This window comes from Hippopotamus amphibius, chromosome 1, assembly GCF_030028045.1.
Source record: "Hippopotamus amphibius kiboko isolate mHipAmp2 chromosome 1, mHipAmp2.hap2, whole genome shotgun sequence".
Classification (NCBI taxonomy): Eukaryota; Metazoa; Chordata; class Mammalia; order Artiodactyla; family Hippopotamidae; genus Hippopotamus; species Hippopotamus amphibius.
Genome location: NC_080186.1, coordinates 132,902,150 through 132,926,481, shown reverse-complemented (window position 1 = coordinate 132,926,481; position 24,332 = coordinate 132,902,150). Strand labels below are relative to the sequence as shown.

At 37.7% G+C, this 24,332-nt stretch overlaps 1 protein-coding gene across 16 annotated transcripts in view; it reads left to right on the top strand.

Moving 5' to 3' along the window:
* RANBP17 (RAN binding protein 17) overlaps positions 1–24,332 on the top strand; it is a 348,910-nt gene that overhangs the window by 303,551 nt on the left and 21,027 nt on the right. For 11 of the 16 annotated variants that reach the window (XR_009052817.1, XM_057729240.1, XM_057729248.1 and 8 more), the window contains 3 exons: positions 2,558–2,772; positions 4,908–5,046; positions 16,989–17,155. Coding sequence is in view for 14 of the 16 variants with exons in the window: in XM_057729240.1 (XP_057585223.1) it covers positions 2,558–2,772; positions 4,908–5,046; positions 16,989–17,155 (521 nt within the window). In the remaining 2 variants the exon portion in view is untranslated. Of the gene's footprint in view, positions 1–2,557; positions 2,773–4,907; positions 5,138–15,391; positions 15,479–16,988; positions 17,156–24,332 lie in introns of those variants that run through there. The other 5 variants (XM_057729313.1, XM_057729318.1, XM_057729308.1 and 2 more) reach the window with 5 other exon arrangements.

Sequence of the window (24,332 nt, the reverse complement as noted above, 5' to 3'; positions counted from 1 at the left end):
AGATTGCAACTTTAACACAGAGATAAAAATTGTCATTCTAAATAATTAATCTTTGATGATGGGTTATCTAGTCCTTTAGAATCAAGAAATTTTCCCAGTCACAGTTCTTAGTCTACCTATCCCATCTTTTGCTGAAGAATATAGGATCTTTAATTTCCCTACAAAGACATGAGCATAAGAAGTCCCCAAAAGATGACCAAGTTTTCTCCATTTGACCCTGGCCTCCTTAACAAACCCAAAATGTGTAAACCACCACCACTACTGTCAAATTACCCTGGCTTTTTCCATCACATGTAAGCAGTGCTTTTCTTTCCTGGAAAAGGGAAGTGGGGGGAAAATGTTTACTCTGATTTATATTGAACTAGAGGCAAAGATAGAAAAGCAGTGATTGAGAACTGCCCTCTCCTGCAGTACCCTGCTTTTTCAGACCTTCATGTCTGTGCATGTAATCTGTCTGGAATACTCTTCTCTCTCTTCAAGTTCACCTGAGAAACTGTGATTGATCCTTGAGAAGTAACCTGCTCTATGAAGCCTTTCCCACACTGCTCTCCTGCCTAAGTAAAGTCAGTCTCTTCTATTTCCATAAAATCTTGACATAACTCTCTGATAGTGTTTGTCACGTTGTATGGAATTACTTATTTACAAATCTGTTTCTCCCATCAGGCTGAACTCCTTCAGAGAAAAGATTTTATTTCATTCGTTTATCCCAGCACCTCACATGTAGCTATTAAGTAAACACTATTGTTTGAGGTGAATCTTTATGAAACTTATAATATCTTTCTAAAGTAAGTTAGGATGGGTCATGAGAGAGGGTATAGAATGTGGTATGGAGTAAATTCCAAGATATGCTTCAGCAACACAATGGTGTTGTCATTCAAATGTACAAATTGTAAGCAAAGCCACAGGGGCTTCACAGGATGCACAGAAGGAAACCTGTGTATGGAAATGTTTCAGTAAGGCAGACAAAGGGGAGGAAACCTTCACCCTGGCCTAGTCCTGTTTCATGCACTACTAGAATTATTGGTCCTTCTTAACCTCTTAGTAAATGTGGTTTTCATAATACACATATCAGTCAGGATTCAAACAGGGAAAAACAAACACGGTGACACTGTTGGAATAGGGAATTTATTTTAGGAATTAGGCCTTGTACAATCTTGGGCGAAGATGGGAAAATAGGTCCAAGGTGGGGTTTGAAGTTCAGGAGAAAAATCACTAATCAGCCCTGCTGAAATAATGGCACGTGGGCAAGTTGGAGCTTGCAGGGAAATCTAAAAGCTGGAGACATCTAGCTGCTGAGGTGGGACCATGAAAGGATGTGGGCTGAGAGAGGGAACTGGTGTAGTGGTATAGAAGCATCGCTCTGTACATCTGCTGCCAAGCACTTGGTGGTGGGCTTGGGGTCATTGGTCAACAGGGCTTGCAGTTCTAGACACAGAGCAGGAAAGAACAAGGACAAACTGAAACCCAGCGGTATTTCTACCTCTTTTTCTCACATCTCTAATCACAACAACCTTCAGAAAGTCATGGCTGCTACTTTGCTTCTACCTTCCAAATCTCATATAGATTTCTCTTTTGCTCAATTCTAGCCCACAACTGTAAAGGGAAATGAGTTCTGGGAAACTTAATTCTTATTTAGCCCAGTAGACACAGTACAAAACCACAACAATATGCCTCTAAATTTTGTAAATTGAATTTAGTTTCAATTTTAGAAGCAGTACTTACTTGAACAGGAAAAAGCAGAGCTAAGAAACATGTGAGACTTTATAATTTTTTGCGAAGCATTCTTGGGTATTGCCTAGTAACATGCATTACTAGCACACATTTCAGAGAGAGAAATTGTTGGTCGTAAATGCTAACTGCAAAAAACTGTAAGGTGATTATATAAACATTTCTTTGTCTTTTGATGGTCAAACATAGAATTTAAGTACTGTTTTTAAACATTCACCTCTTTAAATCTTCTGGAAAAGGGTCCAAGGAGAAAAAGGAAGTAACATTTGTTGTGTACTGTGCCAAGAACTTCTTATGTGTCTTATTTCATTTAATTCATGTACCAAACCTGTGAGGCTCCTAAGAGTGAAGTAACTCAATATCAGATTCATGTGAAAAAGGTTGAAAATTCACCCCACAATTTAGAGTAGCTTATATCCCTAAGTTATCTTTTTCTCTTGACTTAGTTGGTTTTTGACTAGTACTTTTTTTAACTTTTTATTGAAGAAGAGATGACGTATATTAAAGTACATAAAGTGAACTAATCTTGAGTAGAACTCAATGAATTTTTATGTATATCTACATATATATTCATGTAATCACCATCCAGATAAAAATATCAAACTTTTCCAGGAAGCCTGATAGATTTTCCTTGGGCCATTTGTACTTCCCAGCTAAACTGCCATATGTATTTATATCTTTCATAATATGGATGGTGTAATTCTTGGAGCAATGGTAGGGGAAAGTGCACAATAGCAGTAAAGTGAAAATGTTGAATAATGTGCCTCATAACTGCTTTGAATTACATCTGCTTATGTCACTTTCTCATTCTGCTTTTACCCTAAAACAGGTAATCAGATCCTGTCCCTTGGGAGCCTCTCAAAAGATCAGATTTATCCAATGAAACTCAAGGGCATCTCCATCTGCTATTCAGCTCTCAAATCTGCCTTGTGTGGAAATTATGTCAGCTTTGGCGTCTTCAAGTTGTATGGGGACAACCATTTTGACAATGTACTCCAGGCCTTTGTCAAAATGCTGCTGTCAGTGTCCCACAGTGACTTGCTAGTAAGCAGTCATGCGTCACGGGAGTCCTTGTGTGAAGTGTGAAGTATCACCACCACAGGCTTGGCATTGTTGTAATGAAGCCCAAGGAGTTAGAATAGCAGCAGATCATTTTATGTTTTGGGACAGCATCTTGATTTAGCTTGCAGAATTTGAGTAACTATAGTGGCTGTATTTATATAATTAAATGTGCAGTTTTGAAAACTGCAGCTACCATCTTCTGACAAATTGGTCATCTAGAGTGTTCCAGATTCTGTATCTAGACAAAATGTAATTAACAATTTCAACTGATTGCTTACAACTGTGCTCATAATTCAAAAAAAGTCTATGTTTCCTGGAGCAGAAAATGCAGAATGACTATAGGATCTTCTACTTCCTGCATTTCTACTCTGTCTACCTCCCAGGCTGTCTGGCCTTCCTTTCCATTAAAGTTCTGGTGTGGTGGACAAGAGTGCTAAACTGGAAGTTGAGCAACCTGGTATATAGTCTCAACTCTGCCACTCACTGGTCATTTACCTTGAATAAATCACCTTCTCTATTTCTCCAGGCTTCAATTTCCTCACCTTTAAAATGAGTAAATTAAACAAAGTGATCTCTAGGTCCCTTTTCTACTCTACCATCTAGTTCCTGTGATTTATGTGAGTAGTTTTCAAACTTTGAGGCCCATCAGAGTTACCTGGGGTGCTTGTTGGGATTCACATTTCCAGGTTCCTCCACCGAGCTGTGTCATTATCAGACTTTTTTTTTAAATATCTCTGCCCATTTACACAAAAGCTAATATATGCCCAATGTGGTTGCAGTAATTACTTCAGTAACACAGTCAAATTTATGCTCAGGTTTAGTTCAGGCTTTCCCATCTGCTCCCAGCCCAAGGTTACAGGTAGGATCTGGGGGCCCTTCATTAGTCAGCCTGTATAAGAAATGCTCCTTGACATTCTAATGAACTAGTGGTACCTCTTACACCCTTCTAAGCTAGTCTTCATAAAACCACATCTCAGAAATTCTGTGGCAGTCCAGTGTTTAGGACTCTGTGATTTCACTGCCAAGGACCCAGGTTCAGTCCCTGGCTGGGAAACTAAGATCCCACAAGCCGCGTAGCATGGCCAAAAAAAAAAAAAGCAAACAAGAAAATACATCTCAAGCCAAAGTTGTCAAGCCTCTTTGCAGTAGAACAGAGTGCTCACTGCAGGCTGCCTATATGACAGAAATTACAAAGTAGAAATTTGGGTCCAATCAGCCATGTGTTGCAGCCTCCTCATTGAGGGAACTCTTCACTACAGTAGAGGCCCATCATAAAACCTGATATACTTTCAGGAATTTCTCTAATCTTTTTTCTAGTAGACAAGCAAAACTCAGTAATCTCAAAATTGAGGGTGCATAAGACTCCCTTAGTGTACATTTTTAAAATGTACATTTCAGGACCTCATTCCAGAGGTTTCCATTTTGTAAGTCTGGAGTGGGGATCAGAAAACTGCCTTTTTAACAAGCACCCCATGTGATTTTTATGGAGGTAGTCAATCTCACTTTAATAAATATTGCTATGGTTTATTTCTCTTATGAGTGTTGTGCTTCTTTGATACTGGTTTGCATTTCATTTGAGGTTTTCCAGGTATCTTTCTCATGCACTTATCTTTTACCTGTTGTGTATGGCCATTTACCAAGTTATGATTTAGTGAGATGGGTTGACATTGTATAAATACAGCAGACTATGATGCCAAATCCTATTATAACAGCAAATTTCTCTGTGTTGATAAAAAGGTTGCCTAGCCACTATTAAGCACTGTTTAAGGTTACAGTATTTCAGCCCAGAAAAATAATTGTCTTCTAAATTCCATACTACAGCGATTTTACTTGCACTTAAGTGTTAACCACATAAGGCAAAATTGAAATTGCATACTATGCTATGCTATAGCTTCAAGTTAGGATTTCTAGAGAGCAAGAGCTTTTTATTAGAACCCCTTTAAATACTGAGTTAAGAATCATTATGTCATTTGTTCCGTATATTTATTTTATATCTTTGTTTATATATTTATGTGTAAGGTCACAATTTCCAATATTATAAATGGCAATTTTCACTGATCTGTGGTATATATGTCTTTTGCTTCCCCGTGGCTTGACATGTCATATTTCTGTTATAGCAATATCGGAAACTGAGCCAGTCTTATTATCCACTCCTGGAATGTCTCACCCAGGACCACATGAGCTTCATCACCAACTTAGAGCCTCCTGTCCTGCTGTATGTTCTCACATCTGTCTCAGAGGGACTCACTACCCTTGGTGAGTCTCATGGGGAACATTGTTTTCAGAGGGAAAACTTGATAGTGATGTCTTGATGCACGTGCTTTTGAGGTGATCATCCTACAAAGCGGTAAGGATTGTTTACCTAAACTGAAAGATTGTTTTATAACTATTATTTGCAAGAGAGAAAATGCCCTTCTTCATATTTTGATATACAGTTTATTTTTTAATCAGCTGTATTAAAGTATAATTTACACACAGTAAAAGCTATTGATTTTAAGTGTACAGTTCAGTGAATCCTGACAAACATGCATACACAGTCATGAACCACCACCGCCAAGATACAGAACATCTTCATCACAGCAGAAAGCTCCCTCGTGACCCCAGCTAGTCACTCCCTTCCCCCTGGTCCCAGCCCCAAGGAACCACTGTCTACTTTCTCTTACTGTAGTTTGCTTTTTCCAGAATTTCGTATAAGTGAAATCATGTAACGTATAGTCCTTTGCGTCTGGCTTCTTTCGTTTAGCATAATGGCTTTGAGATTCACCCGTGTTTTGCGAATCCGTCAGTTTTTGTCTTTCTGTTGCTGGATAGCATTCTGTTGTGCGGATTATCGCATTTGTTAGTATGCTCACCAGCTGATAACATTTGGGTTCTTTCCGTTATTTGGTTGCTTTGAATAATGCTACTGTGAACATTCATGTACACGTCTTTCTGTGGACAAATACTTCTCTTGAGTAAATACCAGAGTGGAATTTCTGGGTTGTATGCTAAGTGTATATTTAACATTATTAAAAACTGCCAAACTGTTTCCCAAAGGACTGTATCATTTTGCTCCCCCCAAGCAATGTATGAGGGCTCCGGTTGCCCTATATCTTCCCTAACACTTGCTATTATCAGTCTTTTTAATCTTAGCCATCCTCATGGAATCTCCTTGTGTTTTTAATTTGCATTTCATGAATGAATAATGATTTGAGTGTCTTTTCATGCTTATTTGCCATTCATCTATCTTCTTGGTGAAGTATTTGTTCACATCTTCTACCCAGTTTTTTTAACTGGGCTGTTTTATCTTGCAAGAGCTTGTTTTATATTCTGGATACAAATCTTTTATCAGATATATGTTTTGCAAATATTCTTTCAGCCTTGGCTTGTCTTTTTTTATTTTCTTAACAGTATCTTCTGAAGAGTAAAAGTTTTCAATTTTGAAGAAGTCCAATTATTTTTTTCTCTTACAGTTAATGTCTTTTGGGTCCTATCCTAAGAAATCTTTACTTATTAACCCAAGGCCATAAAGGTTTTTTCTACATTTTCTTCTAAAATTTTGTACTTTTAGCCCTTACATTTACGTCTATGATCCATTTCAATTTAATTTTTGTATATAGAATTGTGAGATAAAAGCTGGGGTTCTTTTTTTTACCATAACATTCAATCATTCTAGCATCTTTTGTTGAAGAATATTCTTTATCTGTTAGACTAGTTTGTGCCATTTCTATAGTGTCCTAATTTTATAATGTCTTAAAATCAGATAGTATAGCCCTCTAATTTTTTCTCTTTTTAAATTGTCTTGGCTATTCTGGGTCCTTTGCCTTTTTTTATAAATATTAGAGTCAGTTTCTCCTGTTAGAAAAAAAATAAGCAGGGAAATTTTTATTGGGTTACATTGAATCTCTAGCCCAGTTTGGAGAGAACTGACATCTTAGCAATATTGAATGTTCAGTTCCTGAAAATGGCATGTCTTTCCATTTATTAGATCTTCTTTACCTTTTCTCAACAGCATTTTTGAAGTTTTGAATATATGTCTTGTCCATACGTTGTTATATTTATAACTATTTTCTGTTTTTATGCTATCGTAAATGGTGTTGAGTTCAATTTCTATTACTTTTGCTACCATGTAGAGTTGTGATGGATTTCTTTGTATGTTGACCATGTATCCTATAATCTTACTAGACTGATTTATTAATTCTGGTAGCCTTTTGTAGATTTCTTAAGATTTTCTACACAGATGAGTCTGCAAATAAAGATAGTTTTACCTCTTCCTTTCCAATCTGTATGGCTTTTTGTTGGCTGCACGGCATGAGGAACTTCCCTGACAAGGGATTGAACCCATGGCCCCCACCCCCCCCCCCCCCCCTGGATTGGAAGCACAGAGTCTTAACCACTGGACCACCAGGGAAGTCCCTGTATGACTTTTTTTTTCTTACCTTATCACGCTGGCTAGAACCTACAGTACAATGTTGAATGGAAGTGATGGTATCGAACATTCTTTCCTTGTCTCCATTGTTATGGAGACAGCATTCATTGTTTCACCATTCAGTATAACATTAGCTCTAGGTTTTTTGTAGATGCTCTTTATCTTGTTAAGGAAATTCCCTTCTTTTGTAGCTTTCTGAGGGTATTATCGTGAATAGGCGTTGAATTTTATAAAATTCTTTTTCTATATATACTGAGATAATCATGGTTTTTCTTTTTCGGTCAGTTAATATATTACATTTTTTTTTTTTTGGTTGGCTGTGTTGGGTCTTCGTTGCTGTGCGCTGGCTTTCTCTAGTTGCCTCTAGCGGGGGCTACTCTTCATTGCAGTGCATGGGCGTCTCACTGCAGTGGCTTCTCTTGTTGTGGAGCACGGGCTCTAGGCACGTGGGCTTCAGTAGTTGCAGCAGGTGGGCTCCAGTAGTTGCAGCAGGTGGGCTCAGGAGTTGTCGCTCAGGGACTCTAGAGCACAGGCTCAGTAGTTGTGGCACATGGGCTTAGTTGCTCCACGACATGTGGGATCTTCCTATACCAGGAATTGAACCCATGTCCCCTGCACTGGCAGGCAGCCTCCCAACCACTGCACCATCTGGGAATTCCCCATTACATTATATTAATCATCACATTGATGGGTATTTGAATGTTAAAATAACCTTGTATTCCACACTTGGTTACAGTGTATTGTCCTTCTTATATATTATTAGATTCAACTTTCTAAAATTTTGATACAGATTTTTACATCTATGTTCATGTCAGCTATTGATGTATTCTATAGTTCTTTTATAGTTTTCTCTTCTTCTCATATCTTTGCTTTGTTTTAGTGTTGGTCTAGGGCCCTCATGAAATGAGTTGGGAAATGTTCCCTCCTCTCTTATTTTCTTAAAGGATTTGTGTAGAATTGTTATCAGCTCTTCCTTACATGTTTGATAGAATTCCCTAGTGAAACCACTAGGCCTAGATCCTTTTCTTTGTTAGAAGGTTTTTAACTATAAATTAAATTTCTTTAATGGATAGGGCTATTCCAGTCTCCTGTTACATCTTTTTTTATTTTAAATTAAAAAAATAAATTTTTTAAACTTATTTATTTATTGGCTGCCTTGGGTCTTTGTTGCTGTGCGCAGGCTTTCTCTAGTTGTGTCAAGTGGGGGCTACTCTTCATTGCAGTGTGCAGGCTTCTCATTGTGGGGGCTTCTCTTGTTGCGGAGCACGGGCTCTAGGTGTGCGGGCTTCAGGAGTTGTGGCACGTGGGCTCAGTAGTTGTGGCGCATGGGCTTAGTTGCTCCGCAGCATGTAGGATCTTACCAGACCAGGGCTTGAACCTGTGTACCCTGCATTGGCAGGCGGATTCTTAACTGCTGCGCCTCCAGGGAAGTCCCTCCTATTATATCTTGAGTAGCATTTGATAGTTTGTGTCTATAAAGGAAATTATCCATTTCATCTAAAGTTCATCTGATATTATTGACATAAAATTGTTGATAATATCCTCTTGTTATACAATTTGATTCCTGTAGGATCTCTAGTTGTGTTCCCTCTTTCATCCCTGACGTTGGCAATTTGTGTCTTTTTCTTTTTTTTTTTTTTCTTAATCATTTTGGCTCTAGGTTTATCAATTTTATGCAGAGAACCAGCTTTCAGTTTTCATTGATTTCTCTATCATTTTTACAGTTTTTATCTCATTGACTTCATGTATGATCTTCATAATTTCCTTCCTTCAGTTTATATACTTTTCCTTTTCTAATTTTTTCAGGTAGAAGCTTAGATTTCTGATCTTAGACCTTTTTTCTTTTCTAATATACACCTTTAATGCTTTAATTTAAGCACTACTGTGGCTATAACTCACAAAATTTTTATATATTTGGGAACTTTTTCTGTTTAGTTTAAAAATATTTTCTGATCGCCCTAGTGATTTCTTCTTTTACCAACGAGTTATTACTTAAAAGCACATTGTTTAATTTCTGATCTTTCTGTTATTGATTCAAGTTTAATTCCGTTGTAGTCATAGAATGTACTCAGTGGTTGTTACAACTCATATTTATTGAGTCTTTTTTATGGTCCAAAATGTGGTGAATGTTCCATGGGCACTTGAAATGAATGTGTATTCCATTGCTGTTGGGAAGAATGTTCTCTAAGTGTCAGGTCTAATTGCTTGATAATGTTCACATTTTCTATCTTTTTACTGGGTTTTTCTGTCTGTTTGTTTTCTACTTGCCCTATGAGAGAAGTGCTGAAGCCTCTAGCTATAATTATAGATTTGTCCATTTCTCCTTTCAATTCTATCAGTTTTTATATAAATTATTTCGAAGCTCTGTTATCAAGTGTATTTATATTTAGGATTATTGTGTCCCCTTGATTAGTTTACCCCTTTATCCTTATGAAATGATGCTGTTTATTTCTGGTAATATTCTTTCCTCTGAAATCTATTTAATCTGATATTACTAGCCTCCCCAGCATTCTTTTGATTAGAATTAGCCTCTTTTTCTAACATTTCACTTTTAATTGTTCTGTGTCTCTGTATTTAAAGTAGATTTCTTGTAAATAGCAGGTATTTTCTATTGCTGTTGTAACAGATTTTTACAAACTTGGTGACTTAAAACAATGTAAATTTACTGTCATGTAGTTCTTCAGGTAATAAATCTGACAGGGGTCTCATCACACTAAAATCAAGGTGTCAGCAGAGCTGTTTTACTTTCTAAGAGCAAATTGTTTCCTTGCCTCCTCCTCTAGAGATCAACTACATCCCTTGGCTCATGGCTTCTGCCCTCTATCTTCAAAGCTAGCAACATTGAATATCTCTGACCATTCTTCCATAGGTACATGTCCCATAGATTCTGACGTCTTCTCCCTCTCTCTTTCATTTTTGAGGACCCTTGGAATTACCTTGGGCCTACCCAGATAATGAAGGATACTATTCCTATTTTTGGTTCAACTGATTAGCAACCTTAATCCATCTTCAACCTTAGTTACTCTTTACTGTGTAACCTAACACATTCACAGGTTCTGGGGATTAGGATATGGATATATTTGCCTAACATGTAGCATATAGTTGGGTCATATTTTTATATCAAATCTGACTATCTCTGCCTTCTAAATAGTGTTTCAGCCATTTACATTTAGTATAACTACCAGTATATTTGAGTTTAAATCTTCAATATTGCTATTTGCTTTTTCTTTATCCTATCTGGACGTAATTTCTTTTTCCTGCCTTCTTTCGGTTTGGATTAATTAAATGTTTTTTATGAGTCTATTTTATATCCCCTTTGAGTTTATTAGCCATACTTCTTAATTTTTAGTGGTACTCTAAGGTTTACAATCTACACCATCAAATAATATAATTACAGTTTGCATTCAAATAATTACAGTCTACCTCTCTCCCTCTATCTCCAGTCCAGGAACTCCAATTATGTATGTATTATGTATCTCTGCTATAATGTTCAAAGACTGGAGAGAATTCGTCTGCAGATCTCCAGAGGTCTCTTCTTGTATTTTTCCCACTCTCTGACACTTGTCCCACAAGTTCTAGCTGCCTCAGCCTCCCCAAATTCAACTCAAGTGAGACCCCTTGACTATGTTTGGGTTCCCCTTTCCTGGCCAGTAGCCGGAAAACTGCTTTGGGCAGTAAGCTTGAGCAGTTGTTTCCAGCTCTCTGGTTTAATAGTCCTATACTGCTTCTTGTGCAATAATTGAAAGATGTTGTTTCATATATTTTGTCCTGTTTTCTAGTTGTTTATGGCAGAAGGAAAAATTCTCATAGCAGTTAATCCTTCATGGACATAAACTGAAGTCTTGTCTTTTATTATTACAGTTTGTCTTGACATTCTTTTATATCATATTGTAGTAATACTTGAAGATTTTGAATTAGTTGCAGATGGCTATGTTGTTCTCGAAGTGTGATCTTAGGCCTGAAATCTGCATTTTAACAAGTCTCCAAAGGAATCTTGGCAGAGTGGCATAACAGAGGGAATACTGATCTTGAATTTAAGTCCCAGTGCTACCACTTATAAATGTATGACTGTGGACACAGACCCTATGCCTGATGCTGTCATAGGTGTTTTCATATGTGTGCTTCACTCATTTCACTCTCAGAACCACTCTACATACCAAAACTGGGTTAAATACGCTGATAGCACTGTTTGTCCTTATTTCCTACTTGATTGTAAGTCTCCTGCTTGACAGGAACAGTCTTTTTTTTGTTATTATTTATTTATTTTTGGTTGTGTTGGGTCTTCATTCCTGCGCACCAGCTTTCTCTAGTTGCAGTGAGTGGGGGCTACTCTTCGTTGTGGTGCATGGGGTTCTCATTGTGGTGGCTTCTCTTGTTGTGGAGCATGGACTTTAGGCATGTGGGCTTCAGTAATTGGGGCACGTGGACTCAGTAGTTGTGGCTCATGGGCTCTAGAGCACAGGCTCAGTAGTTGTGGAGCACAGGCTTAGTTGCTCCGCAGCACGTGGGATCTTCCTGGCCCAGGGATCGAACCCGTGTCCCCTGCATTGACAGGTGGATTCTTAACCACTGCGCCACCAGGGAAGCCCACGAAACAGTGTCTTGATCACCACTTTTTTCCCAGTGCCTAGCATGTAGTAAGCGCTCAATAAGTATATATTGAATGAATGAATGAAGTAATGTTATTTTCACTATACAGATGAGTAAGCTGCTGTCCAGCTGACTGGTGAAGCTTAGGTGAAACAACTTGCCTAAGATCATACAACTAATAAGTACCTGACCTAGGAGTCTTTCTAACTCATCCCTCTTCAACCCCCTACAGCCATGCTGGATCCAGCTGATACAGGTCACAGTTTGGCAGGTGAATTGTGCCCTGTGTCTTTAAGAAAGAAGATTATTTAGACTGTTGAAAGTAACCAGTTGGGTTTCTCCTTTTCCAACAGTGAAAAATTTGGCAAAGAGGCATTTATAGGTATTTTTTGGGTTACAGGCAGACTTCAGTTCTACTGTAGCCTCAGTGGGAAAAATGAGAGGGAGATACAAAAAAAGTAGAACCAATGATAGAGTAGTGACTTGCCTGATAGGCTTAACATGATATTAAATTTTTTTAGTTAATCATTCACCAGCATTTTTAGTTTCAGGCTAGCTATAATTTAGGAAAAGAGAAAGGTAAATGAGAAAAGTGATTATATTTTCCATCCTTTTAATCACCCATCTACCACCACCACTACCACCACCTAACCCCATAGTCTTACATACAGAGACCAAGCACAGGACTTATAAAGCTGCTCTTAATAATGACTCTCGACTCATTCATTTAATAAACATCAGCTGTGCACATGCTATATCCCAGGTTCCTTTCTAGACCTTGACAGTACTGAAGAGAATAAGATAGATAAGGTCTCTGCTCATGTGAAGTTATATTCTAATGAGGAGAGAGAACACTAAACACACACACAAGAAAATGTCAAGTCATAAGTGCAAAACAAAGACTTAAAATAGGATAATGAGTAGGGAATGATTCTGTGGCTTTTTTAGAAGTGATCAGGGAAGGCCTCTGAAGAAGAGCAGTGTCAGGGTTGGGGGTACATTCCAGGAAAGCAAAGCATGGCACAAAAGGCAAAACAAAGAAAGGTGGGGGCAAGCGAAAATTTGAACCTACTGGAAACCATCGGAAATTTCCCTGAGTTCATTATTAATAAAATTTTCATTATTAATAAGGGGTATATGTTGTTATAAACACATTCTTGAATTGGATGGAGTAAATATTACAAATGCAATACAGAAGTAAAGCATTCAGGAAATATTTAGAAAGTTGGAGACCTTATTCATTAGTTTCTCTCACAAAAAACATGCTAAAGAGAGAAGAAAGCTGTGGATTAGCTACATAGAATGACAGGTTTGGTGTTTCAGGAATTGAAATAGCCAGGAAAACAAATGGGAAGTGGAAGGGTGGAAACCTACTGGTGTTGGGCACTATATTACAGTTTTAACACACTTTATGTCTTTAATCTTTAATTTCTCAAAACAAAGTAGGTGGTGTTAAGCACATTTCACAGAGGTGCAAAGTGAATCTTTGTATAGTCAAACATCTAAAAGATACAGATTCAGCGCTAAACCGCTGCACCTCCCAAATAGGCCTTTTGTTTCTGAAATTGCCTTTCACACCATATTTTTCCAAGACCTTCATCCTGCCCTCTGCTAGGGTGAGAAATTTTGAGTCAAAGCCAAATTTCAGTTCAACTCCATTATCATTCTGACTCTCAGTGAAGCAGCTCTTTCCTTTAGAGTTAACTTTTCAGAACAGCTTTCTCTGATGGGTCTTAGTGCGAAAGAGGGCTGTTAATGATGTGTATGCTTCCTGTGGAAACCAGTTGCAGAAGAAAAGGGGCATCTGGTTATTTCAGTGCCAAAGAACAAGTTGCTAGAGAGGACAAAGTGACTGTTGGGCTTAAAAATTCTGTCCAAAATCATCTAAATCATGGGTGATCAACACCAAGAGCTAGGACAAAACATGAAAATTCATGACTTCTGCCCATTCTTTTATTTCAGGAGAGTTTCATTATTTGAATCTCACGCTAGCTTGAGCTGCAGATAAAGAAAACCAATAATAATACATAGTCCTCAGCACTATTCATTCTGTTTTTTGATAAAATGGCCCATGACCCTTATGATTCCACACTTTTCAATCTACCCTGAAATAACATCCTTTTCAAAGCCCCCAGTAATAAATCAACCATAATGGAAGCTCTTCTTCTTGCTTTTATTACAAGGATATATGCTGCAACCTTCATGTCTAAAGTGTTTACCTGGCTTTTTCATAGCGGACTCAGTAGATTGGAACCTTTTAATGCAACCTGCATGGCGTGTGGTCACCAAATCTATGTGAAGTCTTTATAATTTTTGTATGATTGATAGCATATTGCCCTTCACTGGTGAGAGGAGCCATATCTATTTCCTGCTTGCTTCTTTTTGTAGATGTTAAGTTACTTAATCCTTTTACTTTCATGATTGGGACTTCAAAGGCAGAAATGTGAAGGAAAAGAGAAAAGCAAACAGGTTCAACAAGTCTGTGCCCGACTCTTAGGCCTAAATGTTCTCTACTACATTATATACTATCTCCCAGGGTTATAAACCCAAAGCTTCCTTTTCTGCAAAGCAACCCAGTTCATGGGGAGAGAGAATCAATCAATCAGGCAAATGCCATTAGCTTTAGGAGGAAATAAAAGCTCCTTTCTTAAAAGCCTGTAGCTCCACAACTTCCCAAAACTATTGTCCATGCCCATCTTTTAGACCTTCATTCAACCCCTCATGATCCCTTATCAGCTACCATTATCCTCTATTTTAAATGCATACTTCTGTCTATATTTCAAAACCTGCTCCCAAACTTACCTCTGTTTACTGTCACTTTCTCTCTAAAACAATGTATGTGAAAGTTTTTAAACTATAGTGTTATATCGATTCTAGTATTATTACTAAACAAAACAAGACTTTTTTTAAAAAATTTCCCATGTTTGCTTTGCCTACCCATTCTTTAATTAAATCAACTAATATTTCACCTCTAACCTATGACAAGCGTACGTGTCTCAGAGCCTTAGAGATGAGTAAAATGGATAAGACAGCAACTGCTGCCTTAGGAAGTTTCTAATCTTCCCAGCCCTGCTCTCCCAATCTGCTTCTTTTCTGAATCTACAGTGTTGCCATTTCTTGAGTGCCCATCCATGTTCTTAATTGTTCGTCTTATTTCCGTTATTAATTGTAAACTCCCCAGAAACCATTAGCCAAAAACTCTGGGCAGTATCATGCTCTGAATCAAAACCATGAACTTTGCATAAGCTAAAGTTATCTCTGAACTTCGTTTTGCTCATTTGAAAAATGCAAATAACAGTACCTGCTATATACGGAAGTGGTTATTAGAGGTATGTGAAATGATAGTGTACAAAGAAAGCACGTCACTTACTTGCTAAAAAACCTTCAATAACACCTCTCTTGCCTTTCAAATTACGTGTAAATATCTCGACCTGCTACCGGATGCCCTCAAGGAAGATCCCAAACTATCTGTCAGCCTTTTCCCTTATGATTCCTCTACACATTCTTTTACCCAAACCAGAAGTCCTGCTCCCTAAATATACCCCCCTTTTTTCACCATGAGGGAAAATTAGTAATAACTACCATATTTATTTTTTCCTTCAGTTTTACTGAGGTACAGTCGACGCTGTACACTTTTAAGGTGTACAGCATGATGATTTGACTTGCATACATCCCGAAATGACTACCACAGTAAGTTCAGTGAACGTCCATCATCTCATATAGGTACAAAATGAAAGAAAAAGAACAAGAAAATTTTCTTCCTTGTGATGAGTGTTCTTCAGATTTCCTCTCTTAACTTTCATACATACTATACAGCAGTGTTATTACATTGATCCTGCTGGACGTTACATTCCTGGTACTTATTCGTCTTATAACTGGAGCTTTATATCTTTTGACCACCTTCATCCAGTTCCCCCTCCTGCTGACCCCTGCTCCTGATGGCCAAAAATATGATCTCTTCTTCTGTGAGTGAGTGAGTTAGTTTACTTGTTCTTAAAGTATAATTGACCTATAACACTATGTTAGTTACTGGTGCCCAACAGAGTCACGCGCTATTTCTATACATTACATAATGATAAAATACTGTGGCAAGTCTAGTCACCATCCGTCACCGTACTAAGATATTATTATTGGCTATATTCCCCACACAGTACAGTTCATACCCATGACTCATTTATTCTGTAACTGGAAGTTTGTACCTCTTCATCTCCCTCACCTATTTCTCTCATCCCCTCCACATCCCTCTCCTCTGGCAACCACCTGTTTGTTCTCTGTATCTATAGCTGTTCCTCTTTTCTTATGTTTGTTTATTTGCTTTTTTCTTTAGGTTTTGTGTACAAGTGAAATCATATGGTATTTGGCTTTCTCTGTCTGACTTAGTTCACTTAGCATAATATCCTCTAGGTCATTCGTGTTGTAACTAAACATAGCAAGCTCTCAGTAAATATCAGTTATTTTTACTGTGAGAATTTCTAGTTATTTTTCTTCTCATTCAACTCTGCAACATATTTTACAAATAATGAGAAAGGTGAATTGGTTCCTTAACAGTAACAACACAGAGCTGTCTGGCTTCAAAATCCACACCTTTTCACCATCCTATGCACATTGTGCTAATCACTCCATGTGAAAGATGTCCTTCCTTATGCTTGACTGGAATAACTTTTCCAAGCCCATCTCAGGTGCCGACTCTTTCACCAAACTCTCTTTGATCCTCATCCAAGTGCAATATCTCCCTCAAAATTCTCACAGCAGTGTGTCACTCATTTTTATACAGTAGTGACTTACTACTAAATCATGAGCTCTTTGACACCAGGGTGAGGGCTTCCCCCGAAGCAATGTACTTTGCACCAAGTTTACACCCTGTTTCCCCTGAAGCAAAGCACTTTGCACCAAGTGGATATTTAATAACATCACTTAAATTAAACAGAGGGTCGTTAAGGTCACAGATGGAAAATTCTTTGCAATGCAATCCAGGAATCATTTATTTACTAACTTGTCTCTAGGCCAGGTCCTGTAGTAGACATTGGGTTTAAAGAGATAAGCAAGACAAAAATCCCTGCCCTCAAGGAGTTTGCAGTTTGATAAAAGTGCTTTGAAACGGGAAGGTGGTTTGTTTGGTTCTTTTTTAATTTAGGCACTATAGTAAGATGAAACAAACACTTTAATAATGCAGATGAATTCTCATTTGTTGTTCACACAGATACAGTTGTCTCCTCCAGCTGCTGTACCAGTTTAGACTCCATCGTTACCTACCTCTTCAAGCACATAGCAAAAGAGGGCAAGAAGCTGCTTCGCTGCAGAGAGGCTGCCCAGTCTGGTCAGAGACTATTACATTTTATGCAGCAAAATCCAGAGGTCCTGCAGCAGGTAACTGGTGGTTGGTCATCTAGCTTAAGAGATAAGAGTTTCCCCAAAACCAGACTGGTCTCTGAATATCTCTTAGAACAACTGGTCTTGCCAAGATTCTTTACTAGTTCTTCTCTAGGAGTGTCTTCCCTGTAGGTAGGATAGTACACTGGCCTCAGGATAAGCTACCCTCAAAAAATCTCTAAGTCGTTCGTCTCACCTCAGTGAAGCTAGAATTCAAAAAGAGGATAGCTCTTCCAGAGGCAAAAGAGATAAAAGTCGAAGGTGGAACTAGAAACAGTCAAGCTCCTGTTTCTTTTCCGGAGCTTCTAATAAGGTCATCTTAGGTTTGCCTTGTAAATACTCTGGTATGTTGGGAAACTACCATTTGCTGGGCTCCTAGTCTGTGCCAGGCAACTTGCCAGGAAATTTCCATTCATTGTATCATTTTTCCCATTTTAAGATGAGAAATCAAGGTTCAGATAGGTCATATTCCCAAGAACATTTAAATAACAAGTAATAAAGCCACGATTTGTTTATTTTCAAATGTTTTCTGACTAGCTAATATGAATTAGGTCTAAGTTTAATATTTTTTTAAAAACTCACTTCTGTAAATCACAGTAACAGCATGCATAAAAATTAATATGTATTCCAGAGACATTTCAAAGAGAATAATACCATTTTGCTATGGAGATAGCATCACTATGATATATTCCAGTTCTACTAAATTTGGAAAGTGATATCTTTATACTGTTTCCAGTTGTCTTATTTTGCCAAATTATCTCCATAATAGTCTGTGGTTTGCAAATGTAAACACTTTAGCATGGTCATTAGCCAGCAAATAAGTCGCCTGCAATCAGCAGAAAATGTCGGTCTGAGTAAATAAATGATGAAAATGAATAAGACAGCCATGGAAGAAGTTTTCTTCCTAGCTCTCACTTTTTGCTGATATTTAAATGAAATTATGTAAACTTTATTTGTGGTGATGTTTCAGTTAACCACTTATTTTCCTGGCAGGGAGACGTGTGATTAAGATTTTGTATAAATAAGCAAAGGGCTTATTTATATAATTAGTTACATGATAGTTGGATTCATAAAGGGATGACAGGAGGAGGGGACTTTCAGAGACGTCTCCTCATTTAGACCCCCACAACAACCCTGAAGTGTGGATATAATCATCCCCATTTTACAGATGAATAAATTGGAGCACAGAGAGGTCAACTGGAAAGTGGAATGTGAACCAGAGTCTGGCTCAAAAGTGCAAGTCCTTACCACTTACACCATTGATTCTCAGGGCACTAGTTGGTGGGGATAAGATCTCAGATTCATCTGGAATACCTTTTCAAATGTACATTCTATCAGGATGCACCTCTCCTCACCCATCCATCTGCAGTAGCCACTGGTACTGCTGGGAGCGTGTCATAGCCCTCAGGTGTCTTGTAACGAGAAGGCTGAGAACCACAGAATTAGAGCGTGTATCCAGTGGAGGAAATAAATACCCATGGATTGGCCAGGAATCAGATCCAGCCCCCACTCCATCATGGCAAGTAACAAGTCTCCCACCTGCCAGTACTCAACCGTGATCACAATATTGTCCCATAAACTTTGGCAGGAACTTTTAAGTGGGTAGAAAATTTTAGCAGAAATCAATAAGCTGTGGTCCTAGACAAATACCATCAGACTGTGCAGAACAAGTAATGTGGTTGTGCAGAAGACAATCAGGTTTGTCTTTACTCAGAATTACCATGCGTTTGTTGGTTTAAGTAATTTCTATGTGTTAATAATACTTGGTAATCCTTTATTGTATAGCATATGACTAAGTAGTGATATATCTTTATTAACAGTGGAATACATTCTATTTATTTGGAATGTAGGCTTTCAGATAGCATTTTAAATATTAATGACTGGTCTCTGGTAGTCAGCATAAATATGATTTGCATTAGCACTAGGTTATATCATCTTGAGTGCCTCTGATGTCAACTATTGGGTATAGTAGTATCTGACATCATCTCCTTAGGTCACTGACAACTTTGACCTCTATTCTTATGCACAGTTTCTGTCGTCTCAAAAGCTCTTTTGAATTGATTTGAAATTTTGACTCTTCCCTTTATGAGGCAGTAAAATTGATAATTATTCAGATGGGAACTGAGCGCTGAGTGAAAAATCAATTCCACCCGCTCTCTGCTGCGTATAAAATTACTTCTGAGTCGGCTGGACTGAACGGACGGCCAGAGTAAAAGCAGCAGGCAGGAGTAGTGGGAAGAATTAGCTGGACAGAGCTAATAGCCTGAAGGGATAGGCTTGGAAAAGAGGGGGTGGGCCAGTTGGGGGTTATTATCAGCAAGGATGGGGCCCATTGATCATCTGTTTACATCAGCTTTCCAAGACCGTATAAATCAACCCTGAAGAGCAGCAGAATCCAAGATTCAGCCTCTTACCAGAGGGAATTTATATTAGATTATTCTCATTTTCACACTCAGATGAAAAGTGAGCCATTGATTATTCATCGGTTGCCCATTAAATGCTGTTTTTATAGATGATTTGCCTATCAGAGAAGGTAATGAACAAGGTTGCTGCTTCATAACTTGAGGTTTCAGTTTTCAAGGCATCTGTGTCGGTTAAGTAATGCCTAACCCTATTAAAAGGAATGGGTTACAAATTGCTTAACAGTGCTGAAAAACTAGACCCTAATGACTAATTGTGCTTGGAATTTAGAGAGGGTTTGTCAGCTCTTTAAACTAAACTGATGCAATGATACTGCAATTATTTACTAGTTGGAACTGTTTCCCGCCCACCCCCCAACCTGGACCTATATTGCTGGAAGCCTAATTGCATGAAGAGTATCAATTCTAAATTGCAAAAGTTATCTCCTCAAGCTTCCACAGCAAATGAAGCGTGAACCCACATAGAGGGTTTTCTGACATTCTTATAGGCCTTTCCATTCGTGTGCAGCTGTCTGGGAAGGACATTTTAAGTGCCTCTCACCTGAAAATGTGTTTATTATGACCTGCTCTGTGGCTTTAGATCTTCAGTGTTTTTAAAAGTTCTCCAAATAAGCGATCTTCCATATTTTGCAAACAAATCTATATTTTCAAGCATTAAATTTAGTCCATTCAAAGATCTGCTCTAATTTAGAATCTGTTGTAAGAATTATTGTCTAACCAGCATTGCTTTAACTTAATTAAGAAAAACCCAGTTTATGTATATAAAGAAAAAACAAAATTTCCCATGTTTTTATATCATTAGAAAGGTAAACTAAAATTTTAAGAACAGGCCAGTAGTAAGAATGATTAGGCATGGATCTGCTGTAGTAATTTGGAAGATAAAATTTCTATGTGAAACGTTTTCAGTTTTATCCCTAGTCATGTTAAGTGTTTGCATCTATAACTCATAGGTCAGCACTCATTTAGTTATATCACAGAATGAAAGAAAGATCTACCCAAATTAGGTAGATGAAAGAGCGTGTTTTACAAAATTAGAGGGGCATTGCAAAGATGGGACTCATTCACTTTCAGATTATAAGAATAGGACACTGATGCTGAATGCTTCTCTAAATCAGAACTTCTATTAAAACTGACTGTTCTAGAAAGAGTAGCAACTTCCATAGAAGTAGAACAAGAATTATGTGATGGTCAGTATTACTGATTAGATTATGCAGTTACTTTATTAACAAGGTATTTTTAGCAATTATGTTCTCTAAAATCTAGATACACTGAATGGAGGAATTAGAACATGTAGGCTTGAATTTAACTTAACCTCTTCTATTTAGTTATTTGGCTCAAGTGAGCTGTACTAAAAACCAGAAAAAGTTCTAATTATAATTCTTTCCCTCTCCCTCGCCCTCTCTCCCCCTCCTTCCCCCTTTGTGCTAACCTGGCATTTAACTATAAATTGTTAAGAGCTGTCAGGAGTTATAAGAATCATACTTCAGATACTTCAGTAGGGACGTAAGCTGGAAAGAACATTCACCCTTTTCCTCAATCAGTCAGTCAATCAATGAAAATTGCTTTTGTATAGTGCTCTTCGTGACATGCATCCCAAAGTGAATTACAGCAAAAGGGAAGTCATCTGCTCTTTTTTCATTTCTGTGTTTAGAGTGAAACGATATTGCTCAACATTTCGACATACTATACAAGACATCTTTCATACTTAAGATGCCATTCCAAATACTAAGTAGGAGAAAGTGCAGTTGCATATTTAACTGATGTTGAGATTTGGGCCTGTAGAACCTCAGCAAGGGAAACACTTTAGCAGATGAAATATGTTCGTGTCTCTTATGCTCTTAAAAAATTAACCAGATTTTCTAATGTTATTATAGACATTTCTAGTGAACCCTAAATAGAAAGTATGCTCATGACCCACTAGCTCAGTCTGGTTAATTTGCAGCTATTATCAGAAGTATGGCAGTAGATTGATGTCAAAAACATATGCTAAAAGAACATTCACAACTGGATCAGAGGATAACGTGAATTTAAAGGGGAGCCGGGGGATAGGTCATTAGACACGGCAAGTAAATAATAAGAATAATAGAATTGTTTTTTGCACATGCTGCTGCAATCTTGGTCTTCTTCACAGCAATATATGTACACGTATATACTTTGTATTTATTTCTAGGAAAAAAATAATATTAGCGGGGAGTGGCTGGGGGAAAAAAATAATAATATTAGCAAAATATTGCAGACACTAGCTTAAGCTTTTTACATATGCATTTAATCTGATTTAGTCACCACTGTATTTCTGTGAAGCTGTAGTATTATGAGCACCATTTTACAGCTATAGAAACTGAGGCATAAAAAGATTAAGTAACTTTCCCAAGTTACTAGTAGTCAATGAGATCTTGTAGTCAATAAGTGGAAAAACTAAAATTTTACCTTGATGTGTTTAACTCCAGAGTTCACATGCTTAACCCCAAAGCTATAGTTTGTTGGCGGTTGCTAATTTGAAGTAGTATGTATGTTTTGAGCACTTACAGTGAGGCAAGTTGAGCTTCCAATAAGTCCCACTGAGACCATCCTTAAGGTAGAATGATTTAGAGTAGTCATCCTATACCCCAACTTTGTGCTGCAGCTGGAATGAAACAGATGGGCAGTGACCCAAAGAGGCAATGGGCAGGGGAGAGGGAGTTTGCTTTGCCAGCTGGTATAGAAAAGCCCTGTGGCTCCCACCATCACTGAGGCAGAGCTAATAGAGCTTCCTCTCTCTTATTCTACACCCATACCCAATCATTAATTCTGTAGCCAGACATTGAAGGTATAAAATTTAGTAGGACATGTATCCTTGAGAAGGTCAGAGTCTAATAGTATAGCTGTCTCATGATGCTCCTTTGCGATTTTCCTTTAATGCCTCTGAGGTAGCTCTTGAGGTTTACTCTAACCCTGATTTTTCTAGGATAGAATCAATATGAAATGAAGTTGGGGAAGCAACAAGTGTTTTGCGTCCATCCCCCATACTCTGCACATCTCTAAGCTTTGTCCTGACTCTCACCACTGATTCATAGTATTGAATGTCATTTTTCACCTCGTTCTGATTATAAACAGCTTCTCTTTTCTAAAGGAGGCTTCTACTGCTGAGTACCATTAGTTCTATTGAAGGTCATTCTTAAGGGCCTCTCACATTGGCGAGTCTGAAACTGACTCCTTTGAGCATCTCTCTCCTGCTTTTCGTTCTATAAAGTACCACAGGCTAAGGTCCCTATAGAGCCAAGTAGGAAACTTGACTGAGGTATACAGGAACGAAAGCTATGTTGAGTATACATCCCTATCTAAAGGGGTCAGCCTCCAGACAGCTGCAGCTAATTGTTGCCCTTGTAAGGTGGCAAGACCCAGTGTTACCAGACGTATTGAGATGTCCCCCCCAAAGAGAAGCCAGAAATCCAGTTTTGTAAATGTTGGCCACTGATTGAATATTAAAAATACTGTGCAGGCCAGCAGTGTGTGTCTCGTTACCAGTTTTCCACGTCTGTGCTCTGTAATCTTAGAGAATGTCGGAACTCAGATCTCTTGACACGTGATCCCTTACATTGCTCATAGCCATCCCATGTGGCCTTGCTACAGTGATATTTTTATTTCTCTCTGTTTTGAGAATTCTTAAAGCACACTTTTTAATTTGTTGTTTTAAAAGGATGCCATTATTTTGCTTTTACATATGACTTTATACTTAGGTCTTTACTGAAATTTAAAGAGGGCATTTTATCACATTTGGGTTGTATCTTTACATCTAGAGTGGGTGCAATAAACAGGCAATGAAACTCAGTTTTACATCTCCCGAAAATTTTTTTTTAATTTTTAAAATAACGAGATTTGTTTGAGGCAAAAATAAAGTTCACTTTGATCAAGTGTGTGTGTGTGTGTGTGTGTGTGTGTGTGTGTATAATCTAATTACTAAGGATCAAATCAGAGTATCTAAGAGGACCAGAGCTTCACAAAAGTATCTAGTTAATAGCCAGGTAACAAAAGTCCAAAAGGGAGTAAAACTCTTAAGAATGATGAGTTTGTGACCACCACCCCTAAAGATCAGTTTAGAAAGTAAAAGTTTGTAGCTTTAAAAATAGAAAAACTCTAATTTTTAATTAAAATGGCTTTTATCTGTGATATTATAAAATAATTTGTGCATCTTTAGAGGGATGATTCTTATCCAAATCCTTTGTTATATACCATACTTTGCCATTTTGATTTCACTTTTGTTATAGAGATTTTAGTTGAATGACTATTTCCACTGTAATAAAAATATATTTTAAAACAAAAAAACCTTTTAAAATAGAAACCTATTACTGATTTATAAATCATCAAATTAGTGTTATAATCCTATTACCTGTCTTTACACAGTACCTTTTTTCCCCAGAGATCACCTCCATTTTGATACTTGTCCCAGCATCTAGCAGAGCCTGAAACCTTGTGATGGTCGATGAATATCTACAAAACAAACAAAAAAATTAATTTTTAGAAGTACAGTCGGCAGGCAGTGACTTTAGATATCAAATCTAACATGGTCCTAGACTACTACATAATAAAATAAATGGTAATGCTAAAATAAGATTATATCATTATTTACCTTATAATAACCCTGCTGAAATTTCATAAGAAAATTTTATTCTAAACATGGGCAAAGAAAGAAATAAGTACTTCCAATATTGTTTCAAATGGTGAACAGAGCAGAGAGGGTTTGTGGGGGTTTTTTTTTTCACTAGGACATGTGTTTT